General features: G+C 58.0%; 1 protein-coding gene across 2 annotated transcripts in view; it reads left to right on the top strand.

Annotated features, from left to right (window-relative positions):
- SLX9 (SLX9 ribosome biogenesis factor) overlaps positions 1 to 24555 on the top strand; it is a 30853-nt gene extending 6298 nt beyond the window's left edge. The window contains exons 3-7 of one of the 2 annotated variants that reach the window (XM_045852526.1): positions 9154 to 9222; positions 21210 to 21360; positions 22387 to 22455; positions 23522 to 23684; positions 24316 to 24555. In XM_045852526.1, coding sequence (XP_045708482.1) covers positions 9154 to 9222; positions 21210 to 21360; positions 22387 to 22455; positions 23522 to 23645 — 413 coding nt within the window. In that variant the 3' untranslated portion in view covers positions 23646 to 23684; positions 24316 to 24555. Of the gene's footprint in view, positions 1 to 9153; positions 9223 to 21209; positions 21361 to 22386; positions 22456 to 23521 lie in introns of both variants that reach the window. The other variant, XM_045852525.1, reaches the window with a different exon arrangement.
- Positions 24556 to 24905: the final 350 nt, after the last annotated feature.

Raw genomic sequence — 24905 nt, 5'->3', positions numbered from 1 at the left:
GAATGAGCGCTTTATGTATGATTGTGGTTAGATATTTGGCATTTCATACAAAAACTAGGATCTTTTCAAATTGCTGAGACAGGTATTCCACCTGAGAGCTACAAATGCTGTCTTCTGACAGTTTCCAGTGGCGGCTGTTCCCGCCTCTCCTGCCTGTCACCCTGGGCCCTCCCTCCTTCCTGCCTCCCCTGGCGGGTGTGGGGCCGAGGCTGCCTTCTGCCTGTGGGATGGGCCCTGCCTTGTTGGGCCGGGTTGGCGTTTGCCTTGCCTGTTGGCAGTGCATGCACCCAGAAGGAGAAGCCACCTGTGCACAGCCAGTGTCCCCGAGCAGTGTGCAGGGAGTGGGGGCGACAGAGCATTAGTTTACAGTCACAAACCTGAGTTGGAGTCCTGGTGTTGTGCATTGTTGGCTGTTGGATTTGGGGGCATCTGTGTAGCTTCCCAGGACCGTTACTTCCTCGTGCGTCAGGTGAGTGTGGCATCTGCCAGCAGGTGTGCTGCGTGGGCCTCCCTGAGGGTCCTTCTGGGCTTCTTCGGTTGTGCTGCCCAGCGGTACTCCCGTGTCAGTGAGGGGCTGGCCTACTTTGTCCCCTTTCACAGACAAGGATGCAGTGCTGGGAGAGGCCAAGCCCCATTGTGGGCGCTGGCCCCTCAGAGCTGTGAGGCCCCAGCTGGGAATGGGAAGGCCCTTGGGACCTCCCTCTGGCACTGCTGGGTGGCTCTCTGCAGGGCATCGGCATAGCTGCACCTGCACGGAGAGAGGAGCCAAAGCTCTGCACTCCCCTTGAGGTCGCCCCAGGTCAGCACTAGCACCGTGGGGGCCTCGTCCCAGACCTGGTGAACCTTGTTTTCACACACCCTTCAGGGGTCTCTGATGCTGCCAAGTGTGGAACCCTGGCCCGGGCCCAGTGGGTCCTGCTTGGCAGCTACAGGAACACAGTGGCCGTCTCATCTCTCGTCTCCGTGCAGATCCTGGGGCCCAGACAGGCCCTGTGGTTCTGCGCTGTGCTCACTCAAGTACTTCCTGGTCTCCCGATCAGGTCCCACAGCTGCTGGGGCTCCCGATGGAGCCCCCCAGGTGTCCCCAAGGTGTCCAGATGCTCCGGGTTCCTGGTGCAGGTGTCTGTGCCTCGGCCTCTGCCCTACCTGAGCCTCCCTCTTCAGCAGCTGTTCAGTCTGGCCTCCTTATTGGCCACTGCCTGGATCTGGAACAGTGAGCTTAATTGTCCCCAGGCCTGAGCTGGGCCTGGTGGCTTGGGACAGGGGCAGGTCATGTGGAAAGCGGCATCTGATGACTCATGCGCTAGCTGCTCAGTGATCTCCTGGGCAAGGCGAGGGCGCCCGTCTGCCTGGATTAGCGCAGACAGGTCCTTCCTTCGGGCCTTCGCCCTGGCCTGAGTCACAAATAGAACTGCTCCCCATGCCTCTGCTGCTGTGTCTGTGCCTTGCAGCCCGTGCGCACTGGGAGAGGCTGAGCCCACTCACAGGGGAGCCTGGCCTGGTTGTGAGGCCCTCGCAGCTCATCCACCACCAACCTAACTCCCCCTTGCGGATGACTCCCAGCCACCACCAGCCAAGCTTGGCTTTGCCCTGCGGGTCAGGGCCCCTGGGCTCGTGGACCTGTCTGTGAAGCAGCTTCCGGGGTCCTCTGTGTCCTTTCTTGGCGTGGGGGCTTGACGTGTGTGGCAGTGCGTCCCTCCCCCACACAGGTCGCTTCTCTGCCATTCTACTTCTAGTCCTATATTCCTTGAATGCTGGGCAGTGGCAGAGAACAAGCCCGCTCAGTTCTCAGACAGGTACCTGGGGTGCGGCACCAGTACTCCATCCCGGGGCCTGGGGGGCGCTGCCAGCCCCAGACTCATGCGGGAGGGGCGGGCAGGGTAGGATGGGCCTGCAGGAGGACAGGCCTGCGTAGGGGCACAGGAGCGGAAGGACGGGAGGGGGGAGCCTCAGCATTGCCAGCACGCTGGACGGCTTGGAGCACCAGGGGGCTGTGCTGGAAGCGTGTCTGCTGGGCTCTCTGGCGGGAGAGGTTGGGGAGTGGCCGCGGCGAGTGGACAAGGAGGCCACAGTGGAGGGACTTTGCTGCAGGGACACTGGGGACGTGTGCACCTGCCTTCTCTGTCTCTAGGCCTGTGCTGCTGAGACGCCCGCATCCCACAAGCAGAGAGACCGAAGTAGCGTGCCTGCGCTTTCCCTGTTTCCTTCCCCTGTGCCTCTGACCCACTGCAGGGGTTTCCTTGGAAGTGGGAGGCAGGCGCAGGCTCAGGCGCAGGGCTGCTCAGCAGAGGGCGGCAAAGCTGCGTCTCCTCCAGCCCAGCTCAGGTTGCAGAGGCCCGTCCTGCCTCTGGAGGGGCGCTGGGAAGGCCGGGCTCCAGCACACCGGGAACCCGAGGGCTTCCCAGGGGTTGTTCAAAGGTTTTCCCACAAACCCCCTCGAAGGCCCTTCCCACCTTTCCTCCAGCCTTGCAGTCAGGGTTGCACAGACTCCACCCGACAGCCTCCCTTCCTCGCCTCCACCCCCCTCTGCAGCTGTGAAAGGGGAACTAACCAGAGTAGGGGAGGTGGAGAGGGAATCACTGCGTTGGAGGAGCCAGTTCTGGACAGACCACCTGGCGTTGCTTGTGGCTGCGTGGGCCCCTTGCGCTGTGCGTGAATTCCCCTCCCCCCACTTCGGAACAAGCTGCAGCCGCTCGTGTCCCAGTGAGTTCCTCCCAGCTCTGGGCAGTGGTGTGCGGGAGGACCCACCCTCGGCCTGTGGGCACCTGCAGGGGCGTGTGTGCACGCACTGTGCTGAGAGGTGCAGTGTGGGCGGGTCCGAGGTGCCGAGTCCGTAGTGGCCTAAGCTCGCCCTGGGTCCACCCCTCCCGTTAATAATCTCAAGGAGGTGACAGAGACAGGCGGGGTGGTGGGGGTGGCGGTTTGGAGGGGGGTGTTGGGAGACAGGCTGGGGTGGGGGCAGGCAGTGGCAGGACAGCCTGCCCAGGGGGGAGGAGGCTGGGTCCTGCACCCCCAAGAGGGCTCCTGCCCCCTTGTTCACCCAAGGGTGCTGCTTATTCCTTCCCGTCGGTTGGTTGGGGGCTTGGGGTCCACCTCCGAAGGAAGACAGCTTTTAGGCCACAGAACTGAAACCACAGGTTGCCCCACAGCCTTCCAAATACTTGCAGCGATCTCGGGACCGTGGTGTGGCTCTCTGCGAGGAGTCAGCCCCAGGGTTTGGAGTATGTCGTTCTGACATACTCAGCGGTTTGGGGCGCCTGCGGGTTCATTATGAGACCGGTGCTGCAACAAAGGGGGGTGCGTTAGCAATAATACTGGGCGGGTGGGTGTTGAAAACCATGTCGATGGGGCTGTTGGGTTCGTCATCTTACCAGTTCCCTTCCAGGACATTGTCTGATGAGGGTAGTTCATCCCCAGTTTTTTTTTTATAGCTTTGGGTTTTTTTAATGGCCACCTAATTACAAAGGCGCAGTATAAATGATGAGGAAAACCTGGACATGGAGAAAAACGAACGGAGCGCGGTCCCTGCGCCTGCACCCTCGGTGGGCGACCCCTCATTTCCAGCCATGCCCAGAGTGGGCGGCCCGGCCTTCCTGTGTTCTGGCTGCTTGTCCGGCTGCCTGGTGCCGGGCCGTCCTCGTGCCCCGGGGTGTCCCTCCACCCTGGGGTGTCCCTGTGATGCTCCCCCACCAACAGCTCCTGCGCTGATGCCCACACCACTGCTTCCTCAGTAGTAGGATAGGACGTGGGGCATGTCAGCGTGAAAACTGAGGGCCGGGCCCTGGTGCGGCCTTCGTACGTACCTCGGGCGTCTCTGTCCCCGCCCCTCTCTGCAAACGGGCGTGCCCTGGCCCTCACTTCCCCACACCTGGGCTCTGTGATGGTCGGCACACGGTGGCCTTGCTCCTCACATCTGTGAACATGAGTGAATACGTTTGCAGATAAAACTATAGTGGTGGAGGCCCTGGCCGGTGTGGCTCAGTGGACTGAGTGCTGGCCTGGGAACCAAAGGGTCGCTGGTTTGATTCCCAGTCAGGGCACATGCCTGGGATCCGGGCCAGGTCCCTGGTAGGCGGCACATGAGAGGCAACCACACATTACTGTTCCTTTCCCTCTCTTTCTCCCTCCCTTCCCCTCTCCCTAAAAGTAAATAAATCAAATCTTAAAAAAAAAAACTATAGCGGTGGAATTGCTAAGGCAAGTGTGTACACACTCAGAATGCCAGGAGACGGTGCCAGTTTGCCTTGTGAAGGCACTGCCCACAGAGCTCCCACCCAGCGTGCATGAGTCTGTCACTGGGCCGTGCCAGCGGGGCGCAGGTGCAGGTCTCTGCTGCATGAAGAGAGAGTGGACAGTGGGGTCTGGTCTGCAGAGTGCGCTGTTTGAATGAGCGTTCACCGGCCGAGTTTCTGTCTGAGTGGCCCATCTGTGTCCCTTTCCCAGTTTTCCCCTGGGCTTGTTCTTATTGGTTGGGAAGAGCTCTTTACATAGAAAGGACCCATTTTGTCATCTGCAGATGTTCGCCTGCTCCCCCCCACTCCATAGTGCCTTTTGAATTTGTTCACAATTTTTTTTCCTGCCCGGGCTTTAAATTTGCATGCAGTCAAATCTGTGTTTTCCTTGTGTTTTTCAACTCTTCTGTGTTTTCTATAGAGCTTCCATGGCTTTATGTTTTGTTTACGTATTAATCTGTTGGGACCTTCCAGAGGGCGTGAATGGTTTCTACTTTATTGTCCCCCAAGTCTGTGTCTTAGGTTCTGTTTCTCCTTGTGGCGAGGGAAGCGTTGGTAGCACAGATGCCTTTGTGTTTCACGAGTCGGGTCACGTCAGCTGTAGCCTGCAGTGCTTCCTCCCTGCCCGTGCGTGCCCCAGCACCTCCGCACGGCGTCGTGGACATCATTTCCGGAAAGGCCAGTTACATACCGATTTTCCTTCCAGTTCCATTGCAACGTGCTCATGTGATACCCGTGCCCTTCTGAGACGCAGCACCTGGGGAACCGGCTCCTGTCCTCTGACCGTCCCACGCTGGTGGCAGCCGTGGTGGCTTGATGAGGCCTGGGAGAGCAGGATGGGCCGCCCGGGCACGGGTGGCGCTGGGGCGGGCAGATAGGCGTGTCCTTGCTGGAACTTTGCCGTCTGTTCCATGAGGCTCCTGTATGAGAACAGAGCAGAGGGCTGCCGGCCTCGCCAACTCCGCTGTGGTGGCGCTCCCATTTTCCAGGTGGGCGCACTGAGGCGCAGCTCGGCCGGACAGCTGCCCGAGGCATGTCTCTACCGTCAGACTCCCCAGCTCGTGGTTCTGCCGTGCACAGGAGTGTTTTACCTTGCGCTTTCTCGTGAGTGCAGCCCGCGCCTGAGTCTGCACCAGACCTCCTGTCTGAGCGCTAGGTGCCGTTTTGGTCCGTACCTGCCTGAGGTTACCGCCGGCGCCTGAGGGCCGTGCTGGCACCTCGGTGTGGGCACCGGGCGGGGCTCGGGCGCTGGGGAGAAGCCTGGTCTGCCGAGCAGGGCCCCGGGGTGGCCGGCCCTCCCTTCCTGCCTGCGGTCACTCGGCTGGTTGATTTTGTTTTCCTTTTGTTTTTCTCCAAGTAATGTTTTTTTATTGTATTTGTTTTCCATTACCATTTAGTCCCCTTATACTCCCTCCCCTCTGCAGTCACCACACTGTTGTCCATGTCCACGAGTCCTTTTTCCTCAATCCCTCCACCTCCTTTAGCTGTCACCCTGTTCTCTATGAGCCTGTCCTCATTTTCCTTGTCGGTTCAGTTTGTTCATTAGATGCCACATACGAGTGAAATCATATGGCATTTGTCTTTCTCTGACTGGCTTATTTCACTTAGCATCGTGTTCTCCAGGTCCATCCACACTGATGCAAAGGGTAACACTTTCTTCTTTTTTGAAAGAAGAGTAGCATTCCATTGTGTAGATGCCCCAGAGTTGTTTTGTCCACTCATCTACTGATGGACGTGGGCTGCTTCCATATCGTGGTGATTGTAAATAACGCTGCAGTGAACATAGGGGTGCTTATGTTCTTTAAAATCCGTGTTTTGCATTCCTTCGGATATATTCCCAGAAGTGGGATCTCCGGGTCAAAAGGCAGATAGATCCATTTCTAATTGTCTGAGGTATCTCCACACTGCTTTCCACGGTGCCTGCACCAGCCTGCATTCCCACCAGCAGTGCACGAGGGTTTTCTTCGCTTCAGATCCTCGCCAGTGCTTGTCGTTGGTGGTTGTTAACGTTGTTTTATCTTAGGCTCTAGAGGATTTTGCTGTTTGCCTTCCCGGTACCTGCCCGGGTTCAGGCGAGCACTCGGGCTGGCGTGGCCTGCCCCGGCGTGTGCGTCACTCCCACTCTGTCACTCCCCAGAGATGCTGCCGGACGCCTCGTCCCCTCCCCCGTGGCCGGCGGGGCTGCAGTGTTGGCTTTCAGCATGTCCGGAAGTACAGCGTGGGCCGGCACGCAGGGCCTCCCTCTCGGCGAAGGGCTGTGATTTCCATGACGTCGTGTGCTCCAGGGCTTGTCCGAGTTTCCGGCACGAGCGGGATCGCCGCCTGGCTCTTGACGGGACTTGTTTCTGTGTTGTGTTTCCTAGATGCCGTGGACCTGTTGTAACAGCCCAGGAAGCCTGCGGGGGGGGGGGGCGGGGCGGGGGGGGGGCAGCCGATGAGTCCGGGCGTGCATCTTGCATAGAGAGTGTCCTGGGCTCTCTGCACCTCGTCTCTGAGGAGCCCGGGGAGGCCAAGGAAGCGTGGCCAGCCTGGAGCTCGCTCCGTTTTAGAGCAAGCGGAAGCAGAGGCGCTGATCTAGGCCCTCACATGTGCGCGCCCACACGCCACACCCTGACGTGGGCAGACGGTCATCGGACCGTGTCGTCTTTGTGCCTTGGAGCGGCGCGCCCGCCAGCCTGGTGGTGTCCGCTTCCCCAGCACGTTCCCCTGCTGCCCTTGGCTTGGGCTCTGTCTGAGTGTCCAGCTGGTCCAAGCAGAGTCCAGTGTCAGCTGACGCACCAGCTGGCACTGCCCACATCTTCTCGGAGCCACATGATGCCTTCAGACACACAGTGGCCATCTTTGTCCAGCGGGGACTCAGGCGTGGCTGGCATGGTGCAACAGCTCACGCCCAGTGCAGTGGGCGCCACGCTGCGCCTCGGCGGCCCTCCCACCCGAGTGTGCCTGTCTGGGCCAAGGGGTCCTGTGTCTCGCTTCCCACCCCTCCCCCTGCTGCGAAGGAGGCGGCAGCCCAGGGGTCAGCGAGGCAGGCCCGAGACCCTCCGTGTTTTGCAGTCGGGGCCGTGGGCGTCATCTGGGTGCTCTGAGGGGCGGTGCCTATGTCCACACCTTGGTTCCTGGTTTGCTTGGGGGAATAAAGCCCCGGACCCCAAGTCCCCGGTGCCCCTCCAGTGGCCCGGTCCTGGGGCTGCTGGCGAAGCCTCAGTGGGGCCCAGCCCGGGGACACTGCGGCGGAGGCCTGATGGCTGTGGTCCCACACATCACGCTCCCTTCCAGGCCTGGTCCACAGCAGATCCCCATGGGCCGGCGCCCCCGAGCCTTGGTTTTTGTGCCTTTAAAATGGGACTCATCATGAGGTCACTGACATAAATGTGCCCAATGCGCCTGTCTCCAGGTGTCTTCAGGTAGCTAGCAAGTGCCACAGGCCAGCGAGTGTGACGGGGCCTTGGCACCTGGTGGCGAGCATTGTTGTACTTCCTCCCGGGCAGTGAGCAGACGAGGGAGGGGCAGGGAGGGGAGGCGCAGGCCTGACCGAGTGTGGGGCGCACCGTGCTGGTACTCAAGCGGAGACGAGTGTCTCGGTCACCTCGGGCGGCCGTACCAGAGCCACAGTCCGAGGGGCTCAAACAGCAGACATTGATTTCTCCCAGTCCTGGAGGACAGAAGTCTGAGGTCAAGGTCTCGGAGGGCTGGTTCCTCCTGAGGCCTCTCACCTGGGCGTGTAGACGGCCGTCTCCTCCCTGCGTCCTTGCATCGCCATCCCTCTGTGCGTGTCTGTGTCCTGATCTCCTCGTCGCTATGGGGACACCAGTCTTACTGGACTGGAACCCACCCACGTGGCCTCATTTCAGCCTAATTACCTCGTTAAAGACCTTCTCCCCCAGTACTGCCAGTTCTAAGGTGCTGGGAATAGGGCTTCAACGTGTGAATTCGGGACAGAGTTCAGCCCTGACAAGAAAGGCGTGAGACAGGCCATGGCGGCGAGGGCAGGGTGGTGAAGAGGGGAGGCGCAGACCTTGGGGTTGAAGTCCCCACAGAGAGCGAGCAGACAGCGCTTGGGGGATGGCGCAGCCGCTGAGGGGGTGGGGCGGGCAGCGGGAAGGTCCGTGGGTGGCCCGTGACTGGATGACAGAGCTTTCCCGGGGAACAGAGCAGAAGGCCTGCGTTGTAGTCCACACCCCGACACCTGCAGCTGGGGCTGGGGACACAGCCCCCTGTGGGCAGGCGAGGGCGGACAGAGGGCTCTGGGAGAAGGCACGTCTGAAGGGAGTGGGTTACCCTCGCTGGTTCAGGGACACGATACAGGACCACCTGTCACTTGGACTGTACTCACCTGAGTCCTCTGGGCTTTCAACAGCACCTGTGCAGACACATCCGGGAAGTCGGGCACTGTGAGCCCTGGTCCCGGGCTCAGCAGAAGAGGACCCCGGGTGCTGCGAGATGCCCGCCCAGTTCTTGCTTGCTCATGGGTCCTCTTCGAGCTGTGTGGCCCTCCCTGGGCAGCATGCTTATGCTGCAGCTCTCCTAAAGGTCGTCTCCAGGTCGGCGTGGGGAGGGGGTAGGTGGAGGCCTGCATGGGCTTCCTGGGGCAGCCTGGGGTGAGCTCCAGGCCCTTGCTTCAAAGGGACACCTGTGTGTAGGGCACCCCCTGACTTTGCGCTGATGTGCAGCGTGGTGTCCACAGCACCGCAGGAGCCGCCTCTCCGCCTTTCCCCGCGGGCTGGGAGAGGCTGGGGCCAGCCTCACCCCCTGGTGCAACCCGGCTGCTGCGGGCTGCTGCGGGCTGCTGCGGGGCAGTGGTGCTGCCTGGGGCCATCACGGCCCACCCAGTTCTGCTCCCAGGCTTTTCGGGTGGGGGGCTTCAGGCTCTGTCCCACGGGAACGGGGTGCCCCGCTCACTGCACATGTGCTCTGTCCTCAGGTGCCGAGGCGAAGGTGATTTTGCCCAAGAAGGAGAAGCTGAAGCTGAGGCGTGAGCGGTGGCTGCAGAGTAAGTGCATCTCTCATGTCCTGGGTGGCAACGTGGCTCACTTATGGCACAGGCTGCCCCGTCCTCTGTCCTACTCACGGCCCCTTGTCGAGGATCAGGGCGGGCCACGCTCCAGGGGTGGGCCGGGGCCTTGGCAGCATTCCTGAGATGGCCCGTGATGCGACAAGCAGATGACCCCCAGGAGGTGGCCCTGTGTGAGCTTCTGCAGAGCCTTGACTTCTCCTTAAGAAAATGGCCTCAAGAAGGTGCTGCACTCAGCTTCTTGTGTGTAAACACCATGTTTTGGTCCTGTGATGAATTTGTAATTACAAAAGTGCCACACGCTGGTCGTGAGTCCTTGAGGGGACAGAACTGTCTAAAGGGGCAGGTGGAATCATGTCCCTCCAGCATGAGCCCTTTCAGACCTCCAGGCACATACACCCGCACGGGGCGTCTGGGTAACTGCGGTTCTCTGTGTGGTCCCAGGGCCTCTGGGTCCGGGTCTTTGGGGGTCAGTGGGGCCCTTCTCTTGTGAAGATTGTGCTGTAATTCTTTTCTTACCATTGTATTTTTAGTGTGGTTCCGCTAACTTATAAAATTAAGTCAGAATACAGTTGGCTTTCTGCTCGCAGATTCAGCCAACCTCGACTGAAAACACAGTCACAAGCCACATTCCGAGGAAGGTGGGAGAACATCACCGGGGCAGTTACACGCACCCACACTCCCGGGCTTTATGCTGCAGCCTCCTGCACCTGCACCACAAGCCTGTGTAGTGACCGGCTGGGTGAGGTCGAGCACCGGAGGAACGCACTGTCGGGGGACGAGGTGAACTCGGGGTGCGTGAGGCCGCCACCGAGGAAGGCGGCCACCGTTTCACAGCGGACTTCTCCAAGTAGGATGCGTGCACTCTCGGACAGCGTAGTGAATGCACAGACCCATAACCCATGGACCGTGCACAATTGTGTGTGCTGTGACTTTTCACATTTCTTTGTCACGTGTCTGTTCATCTGTCTGTCCCTGTCTGCCTGTCCATCTACCAGCCCGGGTTTTATCTGTCTACACTTTCCAAAGTAAGTACAGACATCAGGACCCTTTCTCTCAAACAGTTTGCTAGATTCGGTATTTGTTTATGGTCCTTTTTATTTTTATTTTTAGATAAAATTTAATGCAGTGACATGCACATCTTAAGTGTGTCATTGAAGGATTACAACAGTTGCACACGCATAACCCTTTCGCTGCAGAACCGCCTCACCCCCAGGAGGCCCAGACTGCTGAGGGGCGGCACCCGCTCTGTCTGGGTCACACTCTAGGTTCACTGCTCTGGATGTCACGTGACAGGAGCCATGCAGCCTGTGCCCTTTCTGTGTTTTCAAAACTCATCCACGTTGTGTGTGGCTGCGGTCCACTACGCTCTGTTGCTGAGAAGCGTTTCTTTATATGGACATAATATTTGGTGCCCACTTTCCTACTGATGGACACCTGGTCTTTTTTTCTCTTAGCTGCTATGACTAAGGCTGCTATGAACATTCTTGACAAGCCTTTTTGTGGACTTATGTTTTCATTTCTCTTGGGTAAATACTTGAGAATGGAACACCGGGTCACAGGGTAGTTGTATGTTTAGTTTTACAAGCAACTACCAGATGTTTCTCTAAAGTGGTTGTGCATTTACACTCCCACCAGCGAGGCTGGGAGCTCTGGCTGCTGCACGGCTTTCCAGGGTGTGGCAGTGGCCACCTGCTGAGCACAGAGCGGCAGCTCATTGTGGGGTCAGCGTTCATGGCCACGAACCAGCATCTTCCTGTCTCAACTGCCTGTCTGTGCTCCCTCTTCACTCAAGTGTTCCCTGAGGCTCTTTGCCTTTTTACTCTTGAGCTCTAAGAATTCTTACATCCTGCACACCCGTCCTTGGTCAGGTGTGTGTTACACAGATAATTTTCTCTCAGGCTGTGACTTCCTGTTCTCTAAAAAACCTGTATTGTTTTGGCTTTTATATTTAGGTTCCAGATCCATCTTGAATTAATGTTTGTCTGTGGTGTGGGTTTTTCTTCTCAGTTGTTCAGCACTGTTTGTGATGAAGGCTTCTGTGTCCTCATCCAGTTGCTTTGGTGTCTCTGTGACAAATCAAATGGCCCCCTGCAGTTTCTTGTACCTGAGCAAATACCAACAAAAATCCTATTGGGGTTGCAATTGAGATTGCTTTAAGTCTATTGATCAACTTTGGGAGAATTTCCATTTTAACAATATGGACTCTTCAAGTCCATGGACATGGTATATCTCCCCAGTTACTTAGATTTTCTTTATGAGGAGGCACCCAGAAAAACCTGGGATTATCTTCTGGAGGGTGGGCCCCCTGTAGGACAGGTCTCCCCTGCTAGGCAAGTGTTCTGGGAACCCACCTGCATCAGTGCACCAGCTGGTGTTGCTGTGAGAGGCTGTGTTCAGCGTCAGTGAGTTTTTTTTCTGAAGACTCTTTCAGTGCGTTTGCCCGGGTGATGACGGGTGATTTACGAACGCACCTGCCCACTCTGCGCTGAGTGTTCACAGTGTTTGACCCAAAACGGCGTGACCCCCATGTCCCACCCTCCCTATTCGTCTGATTTCACCCCAAGTGACTTTTTTTGCTTTTAAAGATTTTATTTATTTTTGGGGGGGGTCAAAAAATTTATTCTTTATTTTATTTTTTTAATTTAAATTATTTTATTGTTGTTCAGTTACAGTTGACATATTTTCTCCCCACCCCTCCCCCCTCCCCCCTCCAAACCCGCCTCCCTCCCTTACTTTTTCACCTTCCCTATTGGTTTTTGTCCATGTGTCTTTTATAGTAGTTCCTGAAAACCCTTCTCCCCACTGTCCCCTCCCCCCTCCCCTCTGGCTATTGTTAGATTGTTCTTAATTTCAGTGACTCTGGTTATATTTTCTTTGCTTTTTTCTTTTGTTGATTATATTCCAGTTAAAGGTGAGATCATATGGTATTTGTCCCTCACTGTCTGGCCTATTTCACTTAGCATAATGCTGTCCAGTCCCATCCATGCTGCCACAAAGGGTATAAGCTCCTTCTTTCTCTAAAGATTTTATTTATTTTTAGAGAGAGGGGAAGGGAAGGAGAAAGAGGGAGAGAAACATCCATGACGTACAAGAGATGCATCAACTGGTTGCCTCTCACACACCCCCAACTGGGGACCTGGCCCACAACCCAGGCATGTGCTCTGCCCAGGAGTCAAACCAGCGATCTTCCGGTTCACGAACCGACACCAAACCACTGAGCAACATGAGCCCAGGGCCTGAGTGACTTTTTTTTGTTTCCCCAGATGAAAGAAGTCCTCAAAGGGAAACATTTTGCCAGTGTGGAAGAGGTGAAACAAAAGATGGCAGAAGCACTAAAAGGCATCAGAATTGACGATTTCAAAAACTGTTTTGAGCAGTAGGAAAAAATGTCTTGTTAGGTGTATTGCATCAAATGGAGAGTACTTTGAAGGTGACTGAAGTTTAAACATAGAATAAATACACAATTTCTAGTAAATAAATTCCAGGGTTTTGGGGCCCCTCATAGTTTATGTCACCAGTGTTGTATAGGTAGAGGTCTCACATGGTTTCTTTTTGATCATCTTATTGCTGTTCTATAGTATTTGAAGCTGTAATAAATGGAATCCTCAGAAGCTACGTTTTCCAGTTTTCTGCTAGTACATAAAAGCGTTCTTTTAAATACTAATCTCATATCTTTTGACCTTTTAAAATTGCATTAGTTCCAGTAGTTATTTTGTAATTTCCTTGGAATTTTCTACATTAATACTCATGCCACTTAAAATAGAGTTTTGTATCTTCTCCCAGACTTTGCTTTGGAGTCTTCTTCTCATCTCACTGACTCAGACTTGGGGTGCAGTGATGAAAGCTGTGAGAACTGTCCCCGGTCTTGGCAGCCGGGGCTCGGGGCCCTGCTGGCGTGCTGCCAGCGAGCCTTGTCCCGAGGGGGACCCCGGGCCATGTGGCGCGGAGAGCAGCTCGGCGTCACGCATTCTGTTCCGTGGCCTGTTGCCGTGGAACCTCCTTCAGGCTTTCGCAGGCGATGAGCAGACATGGGCTGGGTGGTAAGGAGGCACGACAAAGACAATCTCTTGTTGCTCCTCTTCTGAATCCCGCTGTGGGACACGGGTGGGCTTTCAGGGAGCTGGCGGCAGCCTCCTGGGCGCCGTGTGGAAACGCAGGTCTCGGCCCATCGGAATTTCCCATGCTCAGCCTAGCCAGGGTGCTTGGTTTTAGAGTCCTGATTTGTCTGCGTTACGTTTTTCAATATTTTTTTTTATTTTTCAACTACAGTTGTACAATATTATGTTGGTGTCAGGTGTACGACCCAGCGATTACACATTTACATAGTTTACAAAGTCATCACCCTGACAAATCCGCCGTTCACCTGACACGATGCACAGTTAGTACAGTCCTGTGGACTGTGATCCCCACGCTGTGCTTTCCCTCCCTGTGACTGCGCTGTAACAGCCACTTTGTGCTTTTTAATCCCTCCGCCTTTTTCACCCGACTCCCACCCGTATCTGGCAACCCTCGAAATGTTCTCTGTATCTGCGAGTCTGTTCCTGTTCTGCTTATTTATTCATTTGTTCTTTAGATTCCACACATAAGTGAAATCATATGACATTTGTCTTTCTCTTAATTTCATTCAGCACAGCACCCTCTCGGTCCGCCCGTGTCGGTGCAGGGGGCAAGATTTTGTTCTTTTTTATGGCGGTGTCACATTCCATCGTGTCCATGTACCGCTTCTTCGTTCGTTCATCCGCGGTGGCGCTCGGGTTGCTTCCGTGTCTTGGCCGCTGTAAGTAATGCCGCGTGAGCATGTGGGTGTGGGTGTCTTCGACTCAGTGGTTTGGGTTTCCTCAGGTGAGTGTTCAGATGTGGGATTGCTGGGTCCTTCTTTGTCGCTTGGGTCTCTTCTTTGCTTTAAAGCCTATTTTGTCTGGCGTAAGTATTGCTACCTGAACTTTTTTGTTTGTTTGTTTCCATTTTCATGAAATATTTTTCCCGTCCTTTTGCTTTTAGTCATTATGTGTCTTTCATTTGGAAGCGAGTGTCTTGTGGACGGTATATGTAAGGGCTTGTTTTGTTATCCACTCAGCCACCATTTACCTTTTGATTAGAGCATTTAATGCATTTGCATTCAAAATAATTGTTGATAGATAATGTATGTGTAGCTATTTTATTGTTCATGTTTTTCATCTGTTCTTCTTAAAGAAGACCCTTTAACATTTTTGATAATACTTGTTCGGGGTCATGAACTCCTTTTGCTCCTTCTTTGTCTGGGAAGCTCTTTATCTGTCCTCAATTCTAAATGGTAGCTTTCCTTGCAGAGGAATCTTGGTTGTAGGTCCTTGCTTTTCATCACTTTGAACATTTCCTGTCAATCCCTCCTGGCTTGCAAAGTTTCTGTTGACAAATCAGCTCCCTTATAGGTACCTAACTGCTTTCCTCTTACTGCTTTTAAGATTCTTTTTGTCTTTAACCTTTGCCATTTTAATTATGATGTGTTGTGGCAGAAAGGGTCCCTTTGGGTTCCTCTGGTTTGGGACTCTGCATTTCCTGGACTTATGAGTCTATTCCTGTTTCCAGGCTAGGAAAATTGTGTTTATCGTGTTTTAAAAAATTGTTTTGTTTTTTTTAATTCCTTGGCCACCCCATGATACAAATGTTAGTGTGCTTGAAGTTTTCTCAGAGACTCCTTAAACTGTCTTCATTTTTTTATTCTCTCTTTTTTTCTTCTGTTTTCATTGGGTGTTTTCTGCTTCCTTCTCTTCCAGATTTGATCCTCTTCTTCATCTACCCTACCGATTCCCTTTAACGTAGACTTCATTTCGGTTGTCGTGTTCTCCATCGCCAGCTGGTCCTTTTGTGTGTTTTCTGTCTCAGTTTCGTATTTCCGGTGTCTCCGCTGAATTTCTCACCAAGTCCTTGTGCTCGTCCCCTGACCGCACTGAGCAGCCAGTGTTTTGAACTCAGCATCTAGTAAATTGCTTGTCTCCACTTCATTCAGTTCTTTCCTGGAGTTTCACTCTGTTCTTTCATTTGGGACAGGTGTGTTTGTCCGCTCATTTTGGCAGCCTCCCTGTGCTTGTTTCTGTGTATTATCATGTAGGGCTGCTGCGTCTCATGGGCCTGGTAGAGTTGCCTTATGTAATAGGTTTCCTGTAGGACCCAGTGGCACAGCCTCCCCTGTCACCCAAGCTGGGTGTGTCAGGTGCACCCCGATGCGGGCTGTGTGCATGTTCCCAGTGTCGTCGAGCCGACGGCACACCAGTGGGAGGGATTTACCTCCAGGCCGATTGGTCCCAAGGACTGGCTGTGACCACACTGGAGTCTGCCGTGCAGGGCCCACCCCACGGGTCTGGACACACTTCAGTGGGGCGCTGGTGCCCAGTGAGTTTGCCCGCTGAGTGGGCCACTGGTGGAGGTGGTTGGTGGAGGTGGTTGGTGGGTGCTTTGGTGTGGTCTGAAACTGCCGGCTGCGCTGGCTCTGGGGCCTCTTGGTCTGGAGCAGACTGAGATCAGCTGCTGCCCGTGCCCTGCCCAGGGCCACCCAGCGTGAGCTACAAAGCGATCTGCGGACGGCTGCTACTTGTGCTGGGCTTGAGGTTCGCAGGAGAGGCCACACCACAAGCCAATAACAGCTGCGGCTGGTGCTGGCCTGGGGCCACTCAGGGAAGGTGCAGGGCACGTCGAGGCCAGGTGCTGCCTGTTTGGGGTTTGCGAGCCTTGGGGAGATTTCGGCAAGGTCTGAAGCATGAGCCAAGGCAGACCGTTGGTATGTATTGTAAAAACCATTGGAAACTGTTGGGCTTGGGCGGCCCTGCAAGTTGGGTGGGGCAGGGTCTCAGGGGCTCACCAAGACGGGGTGAACAGTGTTACCCAGGTTGATGAAAACTCAGCTACGGCTCCCGCCTGCTGGCTCCGCCGGGGGAGGGCTCAGCAAAGGAACAGTGGCCTCTGCCAGCACTTGTGTCCAGCCCTTGATGGGCAGTTCAGCCTCCCCACTGTATGTCCCCAGCATCTTTTAAGTGCTGCCCCAGCGATGGAGCTCAGAGGGAGTGAGTCCGAGGAAGTCAGCATGTGGGCCCTTTAAGAGGGACGCCTGGGACTCCAGAAGCCCTCGGTCTCACTCAGCCACAGTGTCCGCTGGCTTTCAGACAGGAGTTGTGGGGACTTCTCTTTCCGGCACTGGAACCCTGGGCAGGGGGCCTGGTGTGGGGCTGGGACCCCTCGCTCCCGAGGGGGGCCTCCACATAGCCCTGCCGATCTGTAACTGTTGCACACGGGTGTCGGGCCAGCCTGTTCAGCACCGCCACCTCTCCTGCCAGTCTTGACGCGGCTGCTTCTTTCTGTCCCCAGTTACAGGTTCTGCGAGGTTTTGGGTGGTTCTGAAGGGTGGTGGTTCCATAGTTCAGTTGTAATTCCGACGTGGTCGTGGGAGGAGGCGGGTACCGTGCTTACCCAAATTGCCATCTTGACGGAAAGCTTTATTTTGCTTCCTTGGTTACACCTGCAGCCGGTTTTACGTTAAACCCCTGAGGGTGAAGCCCGTCAGCCTGTGGGGCCCTTCCTGCAGCAGCGGGCCCTGGAGGGGAGTGTGGGGGCCGGGCTCCGCCGCCCCTTCCCCCAGCCAGGCCCTGGGGGTGCTCTCCAACCGCCATTGCTTCAGAACCTGCTGCTTTAGACCACAGAGTTGATAGAAGGGGCTTTTTCTCGTCCCCCTTTGCTCTCCAGTAGGCTGCCCATGAATCCCTGCTTCCAGGGGCAGACGTCAGCCTGTGGGTCAGTCTAGCCCAGCACCCTCAGAAGGGTTTCCTGGAGAGAAGTTAATGAGGGGGCTGTGCACAGCTTAGGTACAGAGGTGTGGTGGGGGGCAGTGAGGGTGATGAGGCCCTGGGGTCCTGGGAAACCAGGACCAACCTGGCCTGCTGGGCAAAGGGAGGAGCCCTGTCCCTAGAAGGAGAGCAGGGGGGAGGGGCGGCAGGGCAGTACTTCCTCAAGCTCGCCCTCCCTCCTCCCTCCACCACTGTCTCTGCCAGAAGGGGTGGTGGGTCCTGTGGGGCACAGGGCAGAGGAAGAGGAGCCTGTTGGCACAGAGCCGACACCCCTTAAATTCAGGGTTCTCCCCGTCTTTGGCTCCCTCTCCCCTTGCAAGCTGGGGTAGAAGGAAATCCACCTCTGAGGACAGAGTAATGTTTTGTTGCAAATGAGTAGTAAGTTATGAAACTCTTCGAGGAAAAGCGATAAAGCCACCAGACTGGCGTCTGCTTTTCTGCCCAGGAGCAAGCACTGGTTGGCTGTGCGAGAGTAAACTGCCAGGCCCTCCTCTTCACTTGTGCACTCACACTGGGGCGTGGGGCTTAGACGTGCACGGTGTGCGGCAGCGTGTGGGTTTTCGCCCGTGGGTCCAGCTCTCGCACCTTGCCACACGCAGCTCCTGCCCAGGGCCCGTGCCCCTGCCAGTGTTCCCACTGGAATGCCCACCCCCCTCCTCCCATTCACATGCTCCCCAGCACCCAGAACCTCCAGGCGGGGCCTGCCTGACAGCCCGGCTCTCAGGGCTCGTGGGGCGCCCTGCGGGTCCAGGAGGCTGGGCGACGGCACGTGCTGCTCCGCCTGACTATCCTTGCGCAGTCGTTCGCCGGCATTCGTGCTCCCTGTCCCCGCTGTCCCCAGACCCCTCACACTTGGTATTTTTAGCCTGTAAAATCTGCCGCCCTGGCAGGTGACAAATGGCATTCACCATTGTCATTTTCCTTGATTTCAGGCGGGGTTGAACAGCTCTTCCTGGGTTTTTGGCCTTTAATTTCTCTTTGATTTGCCGTGATGAATTCTTGTGTAATTAATTTCAGGAGCAGCAGGAAGGAGGGGGCGGGGGGCTGGCCAGTGGCCCGTGCGGAGCACTGCCTCAAGTCCCGGCCTGCCGGGGAAGCCCGCTCGCACGTGGGTCTGTCAGAAGTTCCGCCCTTGCCTAATTTGCTTTAATATCCATCCAGAAGGCCAGCTCTTCGGTTGCTTGTTGTTTTCCAGAACTGTTTCTGCTATTCTTACGCATTTATGGCTTTTTAAAACATACAATTTTGAACGAGCATCTCAGGTTCATTGAAGACTCCTGTTGGGTGTGACTGAGGTGCGTCAGACGTGTGGGTTGGTGGGGAGGCCAGGCCGGCTCCTGCGTTTGTCACTGCAGCCGGTGCCTCTCCAGGCTGAGGTCAACTCGTCCACCGTCCCTCCCTTGGCCCTGTGCCGCCGGCGGGGACAGGCACGGGGTCGCAGTCGTCCTTTTCTTCTGCTTCGTAACTGAGCGTGGCCCGGTTTCACCACAGGTGTGACGCTTGCTGCAGGCCTGGGTGGTAGATCCTCTGTGTCAGGTCAAGGCAGTTCCTTCCGTGCGTGGTTTCATTGTCGTTTTTACCACGAGTGGGCAGCGAGTTCTGTTGGATTCTTTTGGTACTTCGGGTGACTAGGGGCCTTCCCCTCCGAGGCAGCCACGGCAGTGGACTGTCTGGCGGATGTCCCCACGTGAGCTGGCCTTGCGTGCTCCGGACACTCCGTAGTTGCACACCACGTGCTAATTTAGAGTGCTTTGGCTTTGCTTGGTTTAGTGTTTGTGTCCATCTTCCTGGGAGCCGTGGGGTCTGCTTTGCTGCTCTGGGTCCTGGCCCTGGTGCAGCATTGTCACCGAGTCTGCCAGTCCAGCTGGTAAAGGGGCGGTGGCTTCGGAGCACTGCTCCGCCTGGCTCCTTCCCCAGCCTGAGGCCCCCACCCCGGCCACCCCAGCACCCCCCCGCCTGCCCCGGGCCCTCCCTGGGTGCTTAAGCTCTTTAGGAAGAGGCGTCTGCTGTGATAAGGTGCTGAGCAAACGGTTTACCCTCATCCTGGAAGGATGGGAAGATGTGAGTGGTCAGTTTATGAAGTCTGATAACCCCGGGGCTCTGAGGGATAGTATGGGGTTCGCTGCACAGGGACCCGGGAGGTTGGGCGGTCCGCCCCCTGAACTCAGTTATCTGGGGCCCAGAGAACCACCCACTCTGCACAGGGCGGGCCTTCCAGAGCTGGCTCTGGGCAGCCGGGGGTGTCAGGGCGGGCCGCGCTGGAAGAGCTGGCCTTCGGGAAGCCTGCCAGGCGCTTCTCCCTGGCGGAAGATGAATGGTGTTCGTTTCTGGAAATTTGCCCCTTGAAATGCCTGTTAGGGTCTTCACTCACCACGTGTCTTTCACAAACGTGCCGGGGCCCGGTGCCACGCACGCTTTCTCTGCATTAATCAGAGGGCTGTCCTGCATCCATCCTCAGGCTCGGGGCTCCCCGTCCAGGTCCCTGTTTTCTCCCTGCCTGCTCTGCCCCTGGCGGCCATCACTGTTGTGCCCATCTCTGCCTCCTGCATCCGCCCTGCAGGGCTGATGGTGGCCCTGGGCTCTGAAGGGCCTGGCCGGCCTCGGAGTCCCGAGAATGCACAGAGGGAGCGGCCTGCTACTGGTCCACCGGGCCACTGGCTGCCTGTCCTCCGGGGGCATCCTGTGCTCTGCGAGGAGCTGGCTGTGGATTGTCCTGGTCCTTGGTCAAGAAGGGGTTTTTTGTTCCCTGTTTAGATGTGATTCAGAGCCCACACCTTGTTACTTACAGCCAGGGGAGGCGGCTTTGAAGCCAGGTCTCACCCCAAGCCCGTCACTGCCCGTGTTTCCGAGCGGTCTTAGTGGCAGACCCTTTTTCCTGTACGAGAGGACTCTGGTCAGTTAGCCCCGGTTCAGTGAGCGTAGCGGCCTCTGGCCGTGCCCTAGATCTGGCTAGGCTGCCTGCGGGGCCCCTGGTGGTGTTCGAGCCCCTGGCCTGGCCGCTGGCTGTTGGCCGCTGGCCCTGGGGAAGGGGGACCTGTGTCCAAGATTCGCACACCCACCAGCAAGCCAGCATTTTCCACAAGCCACACTACGGAAATCACATGTTTGATTATGTGTTTTATTAGCAGTTTCGAAATACATGTTTAAGTGGAAATTGAATTGCAAGGCTGTGCCCTGGTGAGGCCCTGCCCCAACCTCTTCTCCAGGGCCCAGGCCGCTGCCCTGCCACCCGCCGCAGCCTCACCCTCGGGCTCTTCTGCACCCTGCTCTGCTCTGCTACCCCTCCCTCTGGCGCAGGGCCCCTTCCCGGGGCTGGGCGGAGTCTTCTGAGGCCTCCCCCGGGCACTGGTCCCCTCCCCGTTTCAGTGTCAGGAGCCCCACTTCTAACCCTGAACTGCTGCCCGCTCCCACGGGGTTCTCCCTTCGTGTGCATCCCCAGGAGGCACTTGGGGAGCCGAGGAACATGTACTGCACCCACCCACCTCTCTGGGACTGTGTGGCTCCCCCGACCCACTGAGGGCCCCGGCCTGAACTTTTCTCTGAGGGGAAAAGTCCGCAGTGCCTGCACTCCTGTCGCTGCCAATGCTGGAACTGAGAAGGGCACCGCTGTGACGGGGCGAGAAGAGCTCGGAGCTGGCCTGCCCCTCCCTGCGCCCCCGGTGCCCAGGGCGGCTTGCAGGTGCCAGGAGCATGGACATGAGTGGCCTGCCTATGGCAGGAAGGGGGAGGAAAGGGAGCAGGCCCAGGCTTGGGCTCCGATGGCTGGGCTCCTCAGCCCTCAGCTCCTCCTCTGACCCCATTCCCCTTCTGACCCCTCTGACTCCTCCTCTGACCCTGTTCCCCTTCTGACCCCTCTGATTCCTCCTCTGACCCTGTTCCCCTTCTGACCCCTCTGACTCCTCCTCTGACCCTGTTCCCCTTCTGACCCCTCTGACCCTCCTCTGACCCTGTTCCCCCTCTGACCCCTCTGACTCCTCCTCTGACCCTGTTCCCCCTCTGACCCCTCCTCTGACCCTGTTCCCCTTCTGACCCCTCTGACTCCTCCTCTGACCCTGTTCCCTTTCTGACCCCTCTGACTCCTCCTCTGACCCCTGTTCCCCTTCTGACCCCTCTGACCCTCCTCTGACCCCTGTTCCCCTTCCGCAGAGATCGAAGCCATAAAGCTGGCGGAGCAGAAGCTCAAGGCGGAGCGGAAGAGGCGGGCCACGGTGGTGGTGGGGGACCTGCAGCCCCTTCGGGACGCCCTCCCTGAGCTGCTGGATCTGGAAGCCGGTGCTAGGCGACCACAGACCCAAGGGTGAGTGTCCACCTTCAGCTGCCTGGAGAGCTCGGGGCCACGATGGCCCAGCCAGGGGCTCCCCACTGGACACGCTTCCAGGTGGGCTGAAGCCCACACCTGTCGGGATAGCGGGGGCTGCACGGGGCGGGTGTGTGGAAGCCACGCCGGGTGCTGCGGGGCTGAGAGGGTTACCCCGCCCAGCTTTGACCACAGTGTCCGTAACTCACGGGGAGCCTGCTGGGGTGGACGTCGGGCCTGTCTGGGCAGGCCCCGACAGCCTCAGGGCCACTGCCCACCAGGCCCCGGGTCCTGAGGCTGGGTGAGGGTCCTGCCCCCTCTTGCCTCCCACCCTTCAAGGAGGGCTTAAACTACTCTAGACCCTGTGGGCACTGAAGAGCCTCCTGGGTTTGTCTGTTCCGCCTCGGGACTGGCGGGGGCTGTGGGAGGCCTCCGCCCACTGCCATGCTACCTTCTAGTCAGTGGGGGAGGGTTTCCAAGGCGGGAGGCCTCTGGCTGGCAGGGCTGTGCTAGACCGTTTTTCCCTGGGCCTCCTAGCGCATGGCCACCTCCTGGGGGCTCCGGCTGGAGGAGGGGAGTCCTGAGCCCCAGCTCTGCAGGCGCAGGCACCGGGAGAGCCACGCTGTGCCCGGGGCGGACTCGGGGACAGGGACGGGGACAGGGTCGGTGGCAGGAGGAGTGGAGCAGCGTCCTGGAGCAGAGTCGGTGCCGAGTCAGGCTGAGCCGGGGTGACAGGAGTGGGGGTGCAGGAGCTGTCCTGGGTGGACCAGAGGGTTTCTCCTTCCTGTTTCAAAAAGAAGTATCAAAGCTTCAGCCTCCTGGCCTGGAGAGCGAGTTCAGGAGTCGGCCAAGCCTGGGCAGTTTTTCCCCCCTCCCGCCCCCTCGCACTCCCAGAGGCTCACCTTGGGAGGGGGGTGCTGGTCCCGGTGCCCTCCTGAAGCCGTCCTGTGGGCTGCAGCTGCAGAGGGGTGCCCTTGGCGGACCAGGCGAACGTGTGTGGCCCTGACGTGCCCTCTCTGTCCACAGCCGAGCCAGCAGCAAGCCCCGGCCTGCCGAGCTGAGCCGGATGAGCGCGGCGCAGAGGCTCCAGCTCCTGTGAGTGCACCCCCACACCAGAACGAGGCCCCGGTGCTCCCATCTTCCCTCCCCACCCCGCCCCCAGGGCTGTCAGGTATCTGGCCAGGTCCCCCAACCTCAGTCCACTCGGGTGCTGTGGGCAGCTCGGCCAGGGCCAGCTCCGGGGCACAGCCAGGTTGGCACGGAGCAGCCTCTTTGGCGTGGAACCAGGAAGCCCCTTCTGCTGGGGCAATGCGGGGAGCAGCTGCTGCCGCCTCCTGGGGCTTGCCCTTGGGCCCAGGTCCTTGTGGGGTTGGGGGGAGATGCCATCCTAGGTGCTGACACCTGCCTAGGGCAGTCACTTGCCCAGTGGAGTTCAAGTTCTCCTGCCGGGAAAGCTGGGGCCTGGCCTGGTGTGGCCTTGCCCATGGTTATACATGCAGGGACAGAGCACAGGCTGGTCCTCCACCTACTCCTCCTGACGTCAGGCTGTCTCCATTGGGAGGGCAGCAGGTGCCACCTCTGTCACTATGGTGAGCAGAGCTGGCCTTGGGCCTGTGAGGGGCGCAGAACTCCGGGCCCTTCGTGCCTGCAGGGCCGACTCTGCTCTGGCAGCGCCGGAGGGCGGCACCTCTTATGTAAGGCTGTCTGCCGGGAGCGTGCAGACTGCTGCCTCCCTGCGCATGGCAGCCTCTTGCTTTTAATAGCGGCTCCTTGTCATGGTCGGGGGTGGGGGCCCAGACCCCCTCTTCCCTGGGGATGGGGCAGGGAGCCAGCAACCCCATGGGTGGGCGGGCAGGCACGGTGGCCCCAGGGTCACTGTAATGATGAGGAGGCCCAGGGCAGCCTCTTCCCTCCAACCCGAGGCCCTGCTCAGCCCTGGGCCCCCCTGGCCTGGCCCAGAAGGCTGCCTCTGCCCCTGCTTGAGGAGCTCGGTCTGCCTTCCCCGCTCCCTGCCCCTTGTCCCGGCCTCTCCTGTCCATTCAGCCTGCACTGTGATGCCTGGGTGTGGGGTGGCCCAGTCGAGGCAGGTCCTGTGTGCAAAATGCTCTCCCCACTGCTTCAGGGGCATGAATCTGCTGACCTCTGACCTCAATTCTTTCAGGGAGGAAGAAAGGACCCGCTTCCGGGACCTGCTGGCCAATCCCGCCTACAGAGCCAGCCCCCTGCTGGCCATCGGGCAGCAGCTGGCCCGGCAGATGCAGCTGGATGGCGGCGCCCTGCTCTGACCTGGCCCGGGGCATACCGTGAGCTCCGGGGACGAACAGGTGCCAGAGAGGGCCTACTCCTCATCGTTGCCACCTTGAACCTGGAGGGCGGCCTCCTAGACTGTCACTTGTTAGCACTGGTGGGGCAGACCACGCCCTCACCCGCCCCTCCCAGCGGGTCAATAAATGCTGTGTGCGCCCAGACAGTGGGGCGGGGCTTCCTCCTGTGCCCTGGCTGTGCTGTGAGTGACACAGGTCTGTTCTTACGGACCCCAGGTTTGAAGGTCGGCCTGCAGAAACACTGACTTACACCCTTGGTCTGAGGATGGGAGCGGGAGTGCGTGCCTTTTCCGGGTGTTCGGGAACGGGCGTGGGGTTTGTGCCAGGCGGGGACCCGCTGCCCACGGCCTGTGGGGGCGTTGGAGGATGTGTGGCTAGAGCGGAGGAAGGGCCCCAGGGGTCCACTGCGTGAGGGACCCGGTCACTGGTTGCTGGCATTCCCTCAGAGCCCTGGCTTGGGTGTGGGTCCCACCCTCAGGCAGCGGGATGACTGTACTGGTGGCTGTGTCGGGTTGCACTTGGCCCCTGCCCGGCACCCACTGGGCCCCGGCGCTTGCCCTGAGCTGGCAGCCTGGGCTGAGGTGTGGGGGTGCGGCCCCTCCGTGATTCCACGATGACCGGGGTTTTCCAGGGCGCTGCTTCCAGGACGTCAGGAGAGCCGGCCGCCGGGCGGAGATAGCGGGGCGCCAGCCTTCCGGGCCTCTCTCTGCTGCCGCATTCCTGGGGCAGCTGGGCCCCTGCTCCTGGACCTGAGACAGTGGAGGGGGAACCTTCTTGATTTCAAGTCAAACAGACTCAACTAAACTGCTTTCCTTCTGAGGATGTTCAAATCACACTGGTTAACATGAGAATTACATGCATATTCCTGGTGTTGGTCGTGTTTCTTACATTTTCCTTAAGATTGGAGAAATCTTAGTTGTAAGATTCTTGGTGCAGAAATGGTGATTACTTGTATTTCTGAGCCCAAACGTTGTTTTCTGGGGCCACAAAGGCACTTGGGCCATAGAGTCTCTGGGGACCTCCTGACAGGCCTGGAGCCTTATCCCTCCTTGTCACTCTGGCCCCCACACCCAAGGGGAGGCTCTGGGGGCCAGGAAAGCCGGGGCCCTGGCTGGGACCTTCTCTCCAGAGGGGCAGCTGAGGCCTGGAGAGAGAGAGCCCCCACATGACAGGCCGAGTGGGGGCCCGGCCCTGGGAGCTGCTGGTGCTTGTCCTGATGAT

This window comes from Phyllostomus hastatus, unplaced genomic scaffold (assembly GCF_019186645.2).
Source record: "Phyllostomus hastatus isolate PE091 unplaced genomic scaffold, TTU_PhHast_1.1 phas_contig_948, whole genome shotgun sequence".
In the NCBI taxonomy this organism is placed as follows: domain Eukaryota; kingdom Metazoa; phylum Chordata; class Mammalia; order Chiroptera; family Phyllostomidae; genus Phyllostomus; species Phyllostomus hastatus.
The sequence above is the reverse complement of the archived record's forward strand: the minus strand, read 5'-3'. Positions and strand labels throughout refer to the sequence as shown.